This window comes from Lissotriton helveticus, chromosome 2_1 (assembly GCF_964261635.1).
Source record: "Lissotriton helveticus chromosome 2_1, aLisHel1.1, whole genome shotgun sequence".
Classification (NCBI taxonomy): domain Eukaryota; kingdom Metazoa; phylum Chordata; class Amphibia; order Caudata; family Salamandridae; genus Lissotriton; species Lissotriton helveticus.
In genome coordinates this window covers 2,040,047,394-2,040,064,593 of record NC_136059.1, presented here as the reverse complement: position 1 = coordinate 2,040,064,593, position 17,200 = coordinate 2,040,047,394, and the positions used below count along the sequence as shown (strand labels likewise).

General features: G+C 39.3%; 1 protein-coding gene across 1 annotated transcript in view; it reads left to right on the top strand.

Annotated features, from left to right (window-relative positions):
* Positions 1-17,200, top strand: part of FSTL5 (follistatin like 5) — a 2,936,723-nt gene that overhangs the window by 2,164,618 nt on the left and 754,905 nt on the right. The window contains exon 10 of the mRNA XM_078677005.1: positions 5,355-5,489. Coding sequence (XP_078533131.1) covers positions 5,355-5,489 — 135 coding nt within the window. The remainder of the gene's footprint in view (positions 1-5,354; positions 5,490-17,200) is intronic.

The window sequence follows — 17,200 nt, the reverse complement described above, 5'->3', positions numbered from 1 at the left end:
CCCAAAAAGATAGCCCATGCTCTCATATTTAGATTTGATTTAGTTGACAATATTATCCCATTGTGAGAAATTGGGTTGTAGTATGAGTGGGTGTTAACGTTGCTCAAGCAACAGCCACTACGGGGAACAAACCTATTACTCAAATCTACAAAGCAGCCCTTCACCTGCCAAAGAGAGCATCACTTGTGCAAGTAAGACTTGAGTTCAAAATCACAAAACAGTATTGGGCAAGAGACCACTGCCTTTTAAACTTCTTTCACAGGTTTAGACCTGCACTGCAAGACTCTATGCACAGTCTAATCTGGAGCAAACTAGAAGGGGCTGGTTCATACTCATCCTACAGGCAATACTAAGATGTTACATTAATTGAATTTTCATTCACCACTGCCTGGGGCAAGCATCTCCCTCACCAAGTCTTCATGAAACTCATGGCAGCCACAGGAAAAAAACTGAAAGGATATGACTACACTGAGCAAGCGCTCCAATGCATGGTCTTTGATCAATTCATACACATCCAGCAAGCAACTGAACCACAATACCTGCACATATACGCTCTGTGGATAAAGGCCAGGTTGTGGCACTAAGACTGAGAGAGTGGCATGTGCGAGCTCACCTCCTGGAATGGCGCCACTTAGAACCCTACGATGCAAGGTGTAAACTCTGCGATCAGGAAAAGGAAACTGCATGCATCTGTACTGCTGTGTTGCAGCAAAGACAAACTCTCCTCCGCAGTGATTTTGTTTGCCAAGGAGTACAGGCAGGCAGACAGTCAGTAATAGCTGGGCTAAACCCTGACCATACCATAGTAAATGTAAAAACTGTTATGTTCCTCCAGATGGCTGAAGCTAAATTTCGCAATGCCAAGTTCTACAACGTATTTACACTTTTTAGCTGACATTGCACACTGCACTTTGTTTCTTCACCACGTCACAAAAAAAAACTTTTAATACTCTATGTGATAAGATATTGTTTCCTTTTATAAGGGTCTTGTTTGTGCTGAAAAAAACACCCCGATGTATATGTCATAGTTCAAAAATCTTGTCTTACATTTGGCACTCTTTACTGTACTGTGTGTTATAAAATGGGCTGGTTCTGGTTTGCTCCAGTATTGCACTTTGCATACTGCTCTCCTGAGCGGGCCAAAGCTCTGCCTGATCTATGTGGCACAGATCAAAAATGCTGCTTTGCACTCGTCACCTTATATTTTTATATTGTTACATTGTTCTGTCTGGTTTTACAATGTGTCATTGTTCAAAAATTCTCCTTTGCACTTGGTATTTTGTATTGTATTTTCTGATCTTACAGTGGGCTGGTGCGGGGCCTGGAAACCTTATTTTGCACTTACCCCGTTTGAGTGTATTGCGTGACTTAAATTGGGTTCTGGTCTTGCATGGAAAATTATATTCTCCCTCTTTATTCTGTTATTGCACTTGCACATTGCACGACTGATTGAGCTTTAAAGCCTGCGCCAATTTATATGGGACCGATCGAAAATGCTGCTTTGCAATTGGTATTTTATACTGGTCTGTATTTCTGTACAATGGGCTGCTTTAATATTTGTATGCTGAATATTGTTCTGTCTGTACTTATTTTGGGCTGTTTTATTTTTATTTGCGCTAAATATTTGTACCTGTCATGCTTATTTGTTAAGGTTTAATTAACCATACAATAAAATAGACTATGACAGCCATAATCCCTTTAAGGGTGAAGCACAAAAGTCACTAAATAAACCAGGGCTTAAACCTCTCGTAGCTTGGCATAAAAGCATTCTGGATTACCTTAGAGGTAATGGGTAAATTATTCATGCAGCACACAAACAGTAATAAAGTGGGAAAATCTCACACCATTTTAAAGAAAAAGAGAACATTTTAATTAATTATTTGTAACCAAACCAAAAAAAAATTCTAATAATAAGAAGACCAGAGTTAAGATTTTTTTTAAATTTATGATACAAACTAGCGCCTAAAAGATCAAAGAGTAGATTGGTCCTGTTCGGAGCTTACCTTCAGACTTAGAGGAAGGTTTGAAGAAAATGTTCTTAGAATGTAAAGATCAGTGGGGCAAGCCTGCAGGCGGTGGCTGGGGAGTGACTGTCATCGTTGGGGAGTTGCTGGACAAATCAACAGTGAAGATTTCTTTATTTTGACTTAGTCACATTTTGGATGTGGAGCATCTCCAGTGGGACAAATCACAAGACTGGATACTCCTCAGGCAAAGGACCGCTGAACAGGAATTTCTACTGCTGGGGAAAATGTAGCTAGAGTTGGTGTGAAATCAGGCTGACCTGCTATGAATCTGGAGCAGATAGACAAGCTGGTTATTCCCGGTTTCCTCTTTATTCTCAGAGCAGTTTTAAGCCAAAATGTTTCCAAGTCCCAATTGCGATTTTGGCTATCTGGACACCTTTAGCAAAACCACCAATGGTCCAGGACTATAGGGGCCCCTCTTGAGGGGTTAGAACTCACTCAGGATGGGTCCAGGTGTGGGTTCAGTATTAGTTTGAGCCTTTTCTGTCCCCCGAGACTCTGATTAGGAGGCCAATCAATTAGCCTCTGAGGGATCAAGGCAGACTTCAGGTGGGTCTGAGGGTCCCCTTTTTATACATTGTGCCCTTCCTAGAGAAGCAATAGAGTTTTCAAAAGAATTGCCTTTGAAGTGCTTGACGTTTCCTGTTTTATCTCCCATGCTTCCAGCTAGCTGCATGAACAATGCAGGATTGACAAGTCCTTTGTGTGAAGGCAGAGCACAGCTTATTCAGTTGCAGGTGGGACTGTGTCTAGCTCCATCCCCCATTCTGCCAGCTGATGGTCCATCCAGGCATATCTAAACCTTCTATTGTGGAGGTGTCTAGGAGGAATAAACTAAGTCCAACTGTAGTTACACCCAGTCATGTGACCCACGAACAGGCTTCAGACACCAAATAGTTAGGGCAGGAAAATATCAACTGCCATTTGCAAAATGGTAACTTAAATTCTGACTTTTCCATGCAAGAGGATTTTTAATTACAATTTCTCAGATTCCAAACACAAAAGGTCTACCTGTTCCCAATCAAATGTTAGCACTCGTTAAATGTAATAGGGCAATACAATGTTTCCTATGAGAAAGAAGGCTTCCCAGTAGTAAAAAATAAATGTAGGAGTTTTTCACTATTAGGGCACATAAAACTTAAATATGAATGTTCAACCTTTTGATTACAATACACCCTGTCCTGTAGGCTACCTAAGGCCTACCTTAGGGGTCACATATACTAAAAAGAGGAGTTTGAGGCTTGGCAAGGGAGTTATAGTGCCAAGTCAAAATATCGGCTTAAAACTACATTCAGGCTACAATGACAGGCCTGGGACATTTTAAAGGGCTTCCTAGGTGGGTGGCTCAATGAGTGCTACAGGCCCACTAGTAGTGTTTGATTTAGAGGCCCTGGGTGAATGGTATACCACTTTACCAGGGACTTAAAAGTGAATTTAATATACCAATTAAGTGTAAGACAATTTCACCATGATTTAGTGAGAGAACACAAGCACTTTAGCACTGGTTAGCAGTGATGAAGTGCACAGAGTCCTAAAGCCAAGGAGGGGTGAGGGTAAAACTTTCGGTGCAAGACCACCCTAAGGCTGACATGTCTAACACACATCATACAGCCTACATCAGGGGTCTCCAACCTTTTCTGTGAGAGCGACTTCTGATCAATGAAAATCCTTGTGAGCTACTGAAGGCCAATCAACTTGCACATTGTTCCTAGAGACCCCCCACAACCAGCTTTACTGACTGCAAGCCTAATTGTTACAGAGCCAATATAGTCGGTTGAACAAGTTACATAGAGTGACCTAGAAACACTGATAAGGATTTCATATATTTGTGTTACTACCATACGTTATAGTATGGCAAGAGAAGAGCACATTTGCAATAACAGTTGTGGTGTTTTGAACTCAATGGAAGATGATTAGTTGAAAACATTTTTATTTATTGAAATTCTTACATGAAACTTTGTTCTTCTTCGCTGTGCTTGTTTAAGAGTAAACTCCTTGTTCAACGTCACAGCTTATTTATTATTTACTATTTATAATTCACAGTTGCATCAACATTGCCTTGTGGATTCAGCTCATACTTCCAGCTTGGAGAAAACTGAATCAAGAAGGAATAGTCAGACCTTTCAAGGCAAACTCAAGACAAATAAAAACGTTTCATCTCATCAACTTCCAGTGAATTACAAACAACACTACTTTTATTGCAAACTCACACCTCTCTCTCTGTTTATAGGGCAAGAACTAACAAACACCAGAAATAAGCACATATCCATTTTACACCTCCAGTTTGGGGAAAACTAGATGAATCAAGACAGAAAAGTCAGCCTGTTCAGTGCAACATAATTGTTCCTTTCAACTGAGCCTGGTAACAATGATTACATTAATTATGTTTTGCATTTTTTTCTGACTGCGTACCTCTCAAGTTGGAAAGTTTAGCTGCCCTGGGCCTTTTGCTGATTGTGCTCTTACACCATGTGCCACAACACCTGCACAGTTTTGAAACCTGAATACCCAGGCCTTATGATAAGGCTCCGGTGACAATGCTGCTGCTTCAGTCCACAGGCCACAAAGGTTGTGTAGGATCGAATCATAATGCCCAGTTGCAGAATGCTGGTGTCACGGTTCCCATTGGATAAGCTAATACTACACATGCAGGAGTCAGACTTTTGGCAATGATGTCACCTGCTTCTGCCAGCCCCGCCCCAACTAAACTCAACTGAGCCAATCTGAGCAGCTGGTTTGTTTGATGTTGGGCAAAAGCTGAAAAGAGGCTTGAAATTGAACAAAGTAATAAAGGCTGGCTACTGAATGGGGAAAAGAAATAGTGGGTTGCGAACAACTTACAGGGTGTCAGCAATCTACAGGTAGTTAGCGATCAACCAGTTCAAAACTCTTGATCAACATAAATAGTTTCAAGAGTAACAGGGATAGGAAAAATGTTTTAGAAAGGAATATAAAATGTGTGAATGCACTGATAGATTCTACAAAATAAAAGTAAAATCTGATCAAAAAAGTTTTAGCATAGTGCTAATGAAGAATTTACCATACACAAAAGTAATGAGTGGATAACAATGTCTTAGCCAGTAGTAAAAGGGTGGTCATAGAGATTTCTGAAGCCATAAATAAGACTCACTGAAACATAATCAGAACTGGTATATTACGGTCTAAAATGTCATTAAAGTTGGCTGTCTTTGGTAGAAACTATTGCCAATAAAACGTATTGCTTACACGATATAAAAAGCTACTGTGAAATGGTAGGCTGGCGTTGAAGAATATCTGCAACAGACCATAAATCATTAAAATGTGATATTTCACACTCTCTTTTTTCAGCAAATGGGAGCGAGGTTCACATTAGCAATGTACGCTTTGAGGACACCGGAGCCTATACGTGCATTGCAAAAAATGAGGCTGGTGTGGATGAAGACATATCTTCTCTTTTTGTTGAAGATTCTGCTCGAAAGACACGTAAGTACTTTTTCTCAATTGAATAAGGGCGCTTAGCATTTCTAATGACATAGCTGTATTATTAGACAGATCTCTTTCTAAAAGCAAGAGCATATCTTCAAAATGATAGATAATTTTAGATTAGCTCCCAAATGTGATGGAGGAAAAGTCTTAATCTAGATTTCAGGTCACCTATTTACACCTGGTAGCTCTTATAGTTTGAATTCTCTCCAAAAATGTATTGTATTCATTAGGCTGTCACTATCCATTTTGTATGGATTATACTGGAATAACTAGTATGCTCCTGCTTCAAATGTAATTGGTGAAAGGGGAATGTTAAAAGAAGAGACATTGATAAGATAAATACAAAAAATAGAGGTGATATGAAGAAAGATGTAAGAAGTGAGAATGACATATGAAAGCAGTATGAGACAGCAAATAGATGAAGAAAGGGTTTAAAGACAGGGGAGAAGATGTTACAGTTGCAAAAGAGAGGGCCAAATGTGAGTAGGCTTGAAAAAGTAGTAGTGACAGGAGAAAAATAGTGCACAGAGGGGTACGTATGTGGGAGAGAGCAAGACAACAATGAAGAAGTGCTTGTAAGGAAGAGACTAGGTTTTAATCAATGTTTCTAGCTCAAATGTCTCTAAATTAAATCTCCTGCTCTTGTTTTCTACAAATGACTTTAAGGAACTTTCAAGCTCTCTGCAAAGCGATCTTGGAATGCTGCCAGATTTGTACAATTGTTATATTGCAGCAGTTTTGTGGGTGATGTGCTTTAATATTTCCTCACACACACTAAATCACAATAAATATAATTACAGAATATCCCCTCTACTTAATTCCCCGTAAAGGATCTTTAAGAATCTACCATATTTTGATGAAAAGATCAATAATATTAAATGCAATATAAATTCACTATTTGGACTAATTGGCTGAGAAATTAATTTTAAGACAGTCCCTATCTCCCATGAAAGCTCCAAGATCCATACAGTATTCCCAAAATACGCTTACTAGTCACTGACATAACATGGATGTGGGAAAGGTAGTCTTCAATATTAAGGGGCAGTCCATTTTCAGTCCACTTTTACAAAATGTATGCACTATAAGGAAGCCTTTTCCAGTGGATCAGAAGTAGCAGTAAGGCACTGTGCTTCATAAGCTACCTCGAAATATAGCAATCATAGCAATGAGTCAAGCTTTCCTCCTACATAGTATAGTCCTGGGCCCTTGATATACCTCCCTACTGTTTTTGTATCATTAGTGAAGTAGTTTAGCTTGGGTTGATCTTGCTAATCCGGGCGAAATTTTCCTGGATGACATTTTAAAAATGGGAGATGTGTTGCAGTGATTATGTTGTATTTTAGGAAGCATGACACCTATATACTTAATTTTTGGTGTCAAAACATAGATTTTGGATGTTATGAAGTCTTATGGAGAAAAAAAATAACTCCTCAGAGAAACCCTTCCACTATTTTCCATAATAGCGGCTCTAGAATAATGTTTTTAGCCATGCTATTGGTAACTTATTTTATGACACATTTTTCTTTGTTGAAGGAGTCCTCAGATTTTGCAGTTAGCAACACTCTGTCAGGAGGTAAAGACCCTTTGCTATCACCTGCTTTGCTCATGTTTACGAATTTGAATCAACGGAAAACCTGAAACAAAAACTGTATTAAAACAAATTACCAATATGATGGCTAAAACACATAATTCTAGAGCTCCAATTTTGGAAAAAGACAGAAAGGTATTTTCTCTCTCTATAATACTACTTGACCTCAAAAACCTATGTTTGACACCAAAATTAAGTGTATAGGTCTCATGGTTCCTTAAATATTACATCCTCACTGCAACACATACACCATTTAAAAAAAAATCGTCCATTACGATTTGGCCCTGATTAACAATGTCTATCCAAACTAAATGAATGAAAAACACACATCAAAAATGAAAATCTCTGGCCAAAATGTTTTTTCCAGTGCTATATCTGGGGGCTGGGATTAGTATGAGCAGCAGTAGACATGAATCCTACAAATAATTGTGTAGCAGAGCAGCAGTAATATGTTCCTTCATAAACAATGAAGACATACAGAAGGGAAATCAACAAAAAGCAAATAATACTAGTGACCCAATGACCTGTCGCATTAAATGCATGCCCTGTACCACTTTGATAGGCTTTTTTAATAGCATTCCAGAAAAACAACTGCATTTAGAGCAGCATTTCCATTGAAGTAGCAATCACACTGGCAGTCTACCTGGCCTCATAGCCTACAATCCTATGAGACATGCTGCCCAGGGCTGACTGCTGGCAAGGGACTTAGGGCCAAATGTACAACGGTAATGATTTGCAATTACGAAATAGCAATTTTTGGCGATTCTCTATTTGGTTACTTGTGTACAAATATGTGTATTACACATTTTGCAATTCCCAGTGGGACACAAATAGACGTACCTCATGAATATTAATTAGGCAGGTCTTGGTTTCTGACCCACTCCGAATCGCAAAAATCACGGGGTGGTGGCCTGCAGGGGTCAGCGGACCACTATGTCTGATTGCTTTACAATAATGCAATTTTTTGTACTAATTTTGACAGTCTATGTGGTGCCCAGTATATCCTATGTATGACAAAGAAATTGTGTCTTTTGAGACTTGCTGGAGTTACCAAGTCATATAAGAATTTAACTGAATCAACCCACATATCCTTCCTTCCCTCCTGCAACACCTCAGTCCAAACCTCACATGGATCTTCAGCTTTTTCCTCCTCCGCCTCCAGAAAAGTTCTGTACCATGTTGCTACTTCTTTTGGTTTCTGTACAGGGTCCTGATTTAACATCTCGAATTCCCAATTAGCTCCAATTTCCTGCCCTGCCATCATAGCCCATGAAGTAAGCTGTAAATACTTAAATCTCGAGAGCCTATTGCCTGTCCTAATATTTAGGACTTCCCATGGGACCATTGTGCCTTCTGATGTTAAGTTGTCCCATTTTTCCACTCCTGGCTGTTGTAAGGGTAGACTCAGAGCATCCTTAAGACAATCCGGTGTCCCCGAGGATTTCCATATTGGGGCAAATTCTGAGAAGTAGCCTATCTTGAGGGTTCGTCTTATTGCCGCCCATAGACTTAAAGCAGTTCTCAGTACTTTCAGTCTGTCAAACTGTCAAAATTCGTACAACAGCCGGTGCCAAGGTGTAAAAGGTGCAACCACTTGAAGGCAAATGATATACATGTCTTTTGTACATGCCCAGGGAGAAAGGGCTATTGGAGTGCAGTAGAAAAGATATAAGTGACATTTTGAGGGTAGATATAATCTTTACTGAAATACTGGTGCTTCTAGGAGTGGATTACGCAACTCAACAGGCGCTAACATCTAAACAGAGGGATTATTGTTTTATTTAATTCTTCTGGCTAGAAGGGAAATTTGTAAGTTATGGCTAATTCCTCAACCCCCTAATGTAATAGCCTGGATGAATGCGGTTAAATGGGCATGCAGTCTGGATATTAAAAGTGGAAGGCAGAGCCCGGCTGAAGTGTGGGCCCCCTTCCTGAACTGGCTGAACTGAAATGATAATCTAATTGGTAACCTTGTCCAATGATTACATCAATCCATGGATTGGGGGGTAGGCGGAGTATCCCATTTCCCTCCGTGTCCTACTAAGAAGGACAATGTGGTGCCGTGGAAGGTACTGGTGGTAACTGCTTTGACCATAGAGGGATTAAGTGTGCCTCAGTTTCTGAATTGACCCAGTGTGCAGTAACCATGGTGTAATGAGCAAAAAATAAAAATAAAAATAATGCAATTTTTTTTGTTGTTGAATTGCAGCTGGTTTAACTTAAAGTTAAGTGTGAAGCATTTCAAAAATAAGACTGAAAAGTAGGACATGGTCCGTAGAACCACTGCCTGTTCTCAAAAAATGTTTTTACAAACATTCACAAAGGGAAAGGGGTCTCTTCGGGCCCCTTCCCATTTGTGAATGTGTTACCACCAACTTGAAGTTGGCTGTCAAATTGCACATGTTTTGCAACCACATTTCGGTCGCAAACGTTCATACATGCCACTGCAATTTGTTATTAGGAAGGGACATCCTAAACATTCTCCCTTCTTAATACCGAATTACTAACCCGAATTGTGGTTCAGTAAAACGTTATTGAATAGCAATTGGGCCTTTCTGCATTTAAAAATGCCTTTTCGCGTTCGCTAACGGCCTGATTATGCGAAATGGGCTGTTTGTAAACTTAAATAGGCTTTGTACATGGGTCTGGACAAGTAGCCCATGAGTGTTTGAAGGAATAAATTGTAAGCGCTAAGGATTTGATAGGATCATATGCCTGCTGCTTTGTGATAAAGGAATGAAGGACATCTGGGCAACAACTTTGAAGGGCAGTAAGATTAGTGTTGTAGAGCATAGATGGGGAACCTGAGAAGTGACAGGTCCAGTCCTCTTCTGTTCATGCTTAGGTCCAGATGAGTTCTGAGGAGGTGCCCCTTTTGTACAGTTCACTAATCAGTTGATGACTCCTAAAATCCTCTAATTAATGACAAAAAATGCTACCAGGTACAATGCTTACCTCTTTTACAACACATCCTGCTTCCATTTTTCTAAAATATTCAACAGTGCCCTATTTTTCTGGGAAAAGCCCATCATGGCAAGACTTTTGTACTTCGTGGCGTTCAGGGGTTTGTCTAAAGAAATTAAGAATTTCTTCCTCCTCAAAACCGCCAAACTGGTTCTAGGAGTTTCCCACTGGAATGGCACCAGGTCTTCCTTCACACAAAACTATGAAAAAGCAGGCTTCTCCTGAGTCCCATTTAGGGTAAAATAGTTCCTGAACCCACCCAGCTGCCCTTCCTGAGCTGATATACCTCACACCCAGGTCTCACTGTCTAAAGGCCTGAGCCATTGTACCTGCTCTCATTTAATGCACCTCATTTAACAGGAAGTCTTGACAGGGGACAGCTGCTGGGAGGCTAATAATAATTAGTCAACTGGGGGTTCAGAAAGACAAGGTTACTTTTTTAACTGTTTATACAAAATGTGACTTTACTGGTTAATTGAATTTTTCATAAATATTAAACATAGTGGTTTAATTAGTCATGTAGCTTATGCCAAACCTGAGATAACAAAATTGGTATTTAGTTGTGAACTTGAGTTTCTCTTATAGGGCAGCTACATCCCTTTTTAGTGAAAATAGCTGTTTTGGGGCTAGTCACTATAGGTACGTGCCAACAATAAATGTGTGCTTTACCACAATTAAATACTAGGCACCCTACCATGTGGACTACAAGGCAACCCAGCTGGGCTACCTATTTAATACTTAAAAGTATAGTTTGTTCCCATCCAAATGTTTTTATTAACAGGTGCAACTGTAGAATTAAATGCTGGAATAGTCAGACTATATAGGTATCCCTGAAGCCATGTTTTCTTTGCCAATCTAGTGGATAGCACAATATGTACAGCAGTCCTTAGCTTACATTTGAATTACCATGACATTGGTGATTTTCCTGCAAAATTGTGTATTAGCCAATGTTTTGATATTTTGGGGTCAGAGCACATATACTGCAGACTGGATAGTAGTAGCTCAATATGCAGAGTTGAAAACAAGCAATACCCATCAGTAAAAGCATTAGGATAACCACACAAAAATACTATTTTTTTCAATGTTGTCCTACCCCACATTGAGCACCCTGTTCTCTGCCCCCCAAATCTATCATCGCCATTCCTTACATACTTCAAAGCTGTGAGTGAATGGGAGGAATGTTGTTCTACTGACCTCTAGTTTGTTGTATTGCAATTTATTTGGTCTGTCAGTCAAAAAGAAACTGGATTTAACATTGCATTTACACTAAGACCTGCACTGTCCTCTGTTACAAAGCCATAAATGGCAAAATATATGAATTCTCCCCCTATCAGTATCTTTCATTGAGGGATGTTCCCAATCCTCTTAGATAAGACCTCTCAGCTCTAAAATAAAAGTTAGCCAAATCAGGCTTGGATGTACTGCAGGAGAATAGGATAATAATGCCACAGATTGGTTGCACTTAAGTTCCTATTTCCCTCAGTAGTCTTTAAAATATAAAACAACATCACCTTTTTAAATAAAAAAAAAATAGCATGCTCTCAAGTTTACCAGCAGAAAATATTATTTTACTTTGACTGTGACATCTGTAGGTACTTTGGAAATATGAGCTATCCCAAACATGATTGTTTCACAATGAAGGGCCAATTGTACGCAGCTATTTATCATTTCTTAATGGGCCGACTCACTATTTAAGTCTGTTAAAAAATGCTAAGTAGCCTTTTTGCATGTACAAAGGCTGTTTGGGAATCACAAAATGCGATTTCTATCTAGTAGAAATTGCATTTTGCGGCACCCAAATTAGAAAATGGCAAATAGGGATTTCCTATTTGCTCTTTCCTATGCCCATTACAAAGCAATCCCTAATGCGAATTGGGCATTTAGTAAATGCTAATATCATCATCTCAAAGTTGATGGTAACCATGTGCAATTCCAGAAAATACTCCAAATGCTTTTTTTTAAAGTGCAATAAAGTGCACACATGGCCCTAGGGCATCTGTGGCGTTACATGTGCACCACTTTTTTCGGGGTGCATCAAAGGAAGCCTCAGGCCAAACGTCACCCTTAATTTAGCATTTTCTAATTTCTAATTTCCTATTTGGAAATCGCAAATTAGGAAATAAAAAACCATTCATACAAATTGTTTGGTATTACCTAAATAGGACTTTCCTAATAGCAATCCATACTTTGTAGAAATCGGTATTAGAGAATCTCTAATTTTGTACATACCATTTTTCATTTCCTAAATAGCAACTTCTAAGGAGTCACTATGTAGGAAATTCTAAATAAGTATTTGGTAGATCTGACCCTAGTTTCCTTTGAGATTTAGTTTGGTTCTTAATATAAAGTCCACAACTCAGGACACAAAAGGGCATGGGAACCAGATGAAATGCAGTCCACTGTGACACACATAATTGAGCCAAGATCAGAAAGCTCAAGTTCAGATTACTAGCTGAGATTTAAGTAAAGAGCAATATGTAATCACAAGCCATTATCATCAATTAACGGCCAGGTATAACATTTGAAAGATTTGAAAAAACACTAGGCACAAAGTGAAGTAAAATGTCCTTCCAAGAAGGAATACTAAATCACTATGGTGTATAAAGTACCAAAGATATAACCCTAAAAAAGAACATTAATTTGGTTAGAATTAATTTTGTTCTAATATTTCCAATATATTAAAACAAATAAGAATAGTCTGTAATCATGGTAAATATGTACAACAAATCGAATGTAACTTGCCTCTTCTCTCATGTATTCAATATTATAGCCTTTTAGCAGCCATTATGCCACTAGAGGGCATAATGTTCTAACAAAAAAAAAGCCTTATGGAAGCGTGAGGGGATTGGAATCCCCCCAGGCTCCCTGAAGCCTTTGTTCACAGCCAGAACTGTGAACAAAGTGACATTGGAATGGTGGAGCTCCAGGCTTATACCACCAATTATAAGCCCGGAGCACTCCATTGTTTTCAATGGAGCTCCCAACATTCCAATGTTCTAATAATGTATATAAGGATGTAAAGAAAAGTAAAGCACAATGTTTTAATGAAAAATTATTTGCTTGAGTGAAATGTAAGAAACATAAGATGACATTTGGGCCAAAGTTTAAATAGTGTTAATGTCAGAGACAGGTGTAAAGGAATTGAAGGGCACTACCAGGGCTGCATTGTGCATTGTTCTCTGGGCCCAATGGTATTACAGAAGGGGCCACCGATGCCTATGCAGCCCCTTCTGTAATACTTGTAGTGTTGGCACTCATGTAGAGTAAGTGTTATGATGAAAAGGAGTTACCTCATTTGTAAGGGGTGTGGCCCCAAACAAATAAGGGAATCTATTTGCCGTTGTGCCCGCACTGTATTATAGATGTGAACAAAGACTCAAGCATGACCTTAGGTGATGCACACACATATACATGGCACACTGTCATTGCACTTCCTAATGGCAGAACTCTACAGGGAGGAAAGCATTCCCCAGTGACCCCCCAGACATCCCCCAGCAGGCTGATGCAGTCAATCACTGCACCTGCCCGCAGGAGGATCTCAGTCCCCTCTCTAAAATGAAGGTGGGTGCAACCTACACAGTCAAACAGGAAACAGCTGACTAAACCTGCCGCTCTGTATTTCACTGCATGAGCTGTCCTCAGGGCAGCCCGAGTTCACCAGTACCAACAGGGTCTGTTTAAACGTGCTCTGTTGTGCAAACATAAACAGTGCGCCTAATGCCTCAGCTATTCAGAGTTGGGAGTGGTATTGATCTGTAGTTAGATGAAGCACTCAGATATGCTGATAAAGGCAAGTGGACCATAAAGTTCTTGTGGGATATCGAAAGAGTAAAGGGATACGGGAGGTATGAAAGAGAAGTATGACGAACTAAAGGTGAGAAAATTGAAATACACTCACCACATCATGAGTAATGCAAAATGTGAGGTCATAAGTAGTGCATTGCGGGCTCATAAGTTATAGTTAGCTGATTTTCTATACTTTTATAGGAGTGAGATATGGGCCTAACTATACCGTCCCTGTAACCTTTGTTTTTTTCAGTGAATATAAATATATTGAATGAGAAAAAAACTGTTTGGTGTGGAGTTATGGTTACAACTGAAATTCATTGCTTGCACAACATTGATACACACCACACCTCACAAATACATCTGAATTTACAAATGTTGTACATAGTCTGATAAAGGAGATTACTTATCATGTAACCCATGCTATTATGAATATAACAACTAAGAATGCAGTATTATGTATTGGTTAAAGTAAGTATTGATATATAAAAGCATTGTGCTTTTACTTGTTACTTTTTGTTATAAATATTGTGAGGCAGTAAGCACTGCATTCAGTGTGAGAATTTTGGCATGCATGTCTGTTGTGCGAATCTTTGCTTGCAGTCCTAACCACAACTTGCAAAGTTCAGTCGTTTTTCAGTTTTGATTTGAGTTAATAACATATGGAATTCACCATATCTACCCATAACTTCTTCCAAACATTTGTATTTTCAGTGAATATTTTGGGCGTTTTTTTATATTATACCACTTGAAACAGTTCCCTGCACCTAACCAATGATGGGCAACCAGCTCCTGCTGAGCAAAGCCTTTGACCGTGCATAGTGGGGACCAACCATGGCAACTGGCTTGGGTACAGGTCCTTCCCTCCGCCCTATGTAGGAACTAATAACTGCTGCTCATATGCTGTGCTCGGCATTGGGCTGCACCACTAAGCCCTTGGCTATACCAACCGCACAATCCTCCATTGGAGGCCAAGCCCCTATCCATATGTATATTTGGCTATGTGTAGGGGTGGTTGGTCACTGGCGTTGAGGTCCTTGTGTTTGCCAATACTGCCCTGTGCAATACTTTGTTCGTACACAGCGAAAATTGGCTGCAGGGCCATATCCCACCTCACTGGCCTCTGACCAGTGCTCAATGGTGGTTGGCAGCATTGACTGGAATCCAGGCAAGCCCTTCTTCAACCATCTGGCTTGTGGCCACGTTTCGCAATTGACCAAGTGCATTTGCAGTACAAAAATGTTTATATTTTTCCAGGAGTCCTTAAACCTGTACCCCTAGAAGGGTCCGAATGACTGATGCAGAACACAGGATTTAAATATCAGACATAGAAATTGCAAATCCTAAATATTTTTTTTATTACCAGGGGCTAACTTTGGGGCTCCCACGTGGGAATGGAGTAGGTTCACCATGCCCCCTTGTTCTCTTTTTCTTTTACCAATCAGGATGCGTGGTGAACTATGTTGGGTAATGGCGGCCACTGCAGAAATATGGGTTTTGATATCACTGCTTGTTGTGCAAAACAAACACCCATAGATATAATAATTAAAATATATTCATCATTTAATATGCTACATAGTACCATTGTTGGATATGTTGGAAGGGGTTATGCCGCATAAGGAGCAAAGCCTTAAAACGTCATAATGCACTTTTCAAATGTTTAACAAAAATAAGAATGCAAGGATGTATATGCCCATAGAGAGGAGAAATCATATTTGAAGTAAAGTCCTATGACTATTATCAGAGTTGTTTCCATGGGCACAATCATTGTGACATGCAGTCAGTGAGGCAGTAAAGGGTGCTTTTTATGTCCATTTTTTGCACCATACTAATAAATGTGTCTGTGTACTTTTATTATTACATTCGAAAATGTAAGTGGCACAATAACCCATGCTATTCAGCTTAATATTACAAATGGAACATTTGAAAAAGCCTAATTATATAAAATTACAATAAAAAATCACAAGATTAATTGGAAGAGGAGCGTAACCCTACATGTAGTGTAAAATTCACGCTTGTGTTCAAAATGGGCCAATATTTTTTGCTAATTTTGCATCATAAAGGTAACACAAAATTATTGAAATTACTCTGCGAACAGATGCCCAGAGTGCTACTTATTACCTTGCTGAGCGAGGGGGGCTTTTAAACCACAATGGTAATATTAACACTCTACACATAATATATTTAAATACTTGTGATTTCTAAAAAGTAGACATGTTTGTTAAAACGTTCCCTTCCAAAGTATCAGCCGCTAAAGTATATCAACAGAAAGTCATATTTTCAGCCACACTATGCTGTCAGATTTGTAAGTATTCACTTGGAAATCTAATTTTGTTTTGGGTTTGAACCTGTCAGACAACATAAAACATGTTCTATAAAAAAATATTTGTTTTCAATCCTGAACTATATGTATGTGGTCACAAAATGCCTTGCTGCTGATAGATTGTCTCCAATGTCAGCGTTTTAAGTAAGTAGTGATAGATGCTCCCGTTAATGTGCACAAACTGAATGACAGTGGCAATATATTGATTAAAAAAACAACTATTGTATTTATGACAGCATTTCTCTGTGATGTTAACTCACTTCCATCTCCTTTCTGCTAACATTCAAAAAGGAACCTCGATTCTGTTGTTGTGTGCCAGCAAAGCCAGCATATTTATTATGCTTTCGAAAACCTGGCAGTGTCACTTCAAATATGACTTTCATCAGTTTGGTGTTTTGTTCAACTAAAGTTGGTTGCATTCTAAATAAATGATTTATACTTGCTTAGTTGCTGTTTTTTCATGTAAAATTCACGCTTCCATAAACCAATTTTGGGAAGTGGTTTAATAATCATTTCTAAGACTGAACCCCAACTTATCAAGAACCACCAAGTGAATGTATTCTTTGTCTTGTGCTTCCACACACTCAAGATGTTCAAGAAGATCTTTAAATGGCTCTCTACCAACACTTGCAGAATCGTCACCCAAGCGCTTATCATCAGCAGGCTGGACTTTGGCAACACACTCTATGCTGTAATCATGAGCAACTTACCAGAAGACTCCACACCATGTAGAACTCTGACTCTAGGTTCACCCTCAACCCCGGCACACCACACTTACTTCACCCTGCACCTCAGTGTGCTTCACTGGCATCCAATCAACAAATCAGAACTCTTCAAAATACTGTTTCCGATCGTAGGTGCAATAATGGAAAAGGCCTGCAGCTCTGTTTTTTTTTATATTCTTAGTGTTTAGTTTGATTATTATTATTTATTATTTAAGCAATTTGTGGAGCACACAAATACCCATGGGTGTCTCGGTGCTGTGGACGGGAGAGGTAGTAGTGAAGTAGAGTGCTGCTCATTGGGTAAAGTCCCAGGTCATTATTA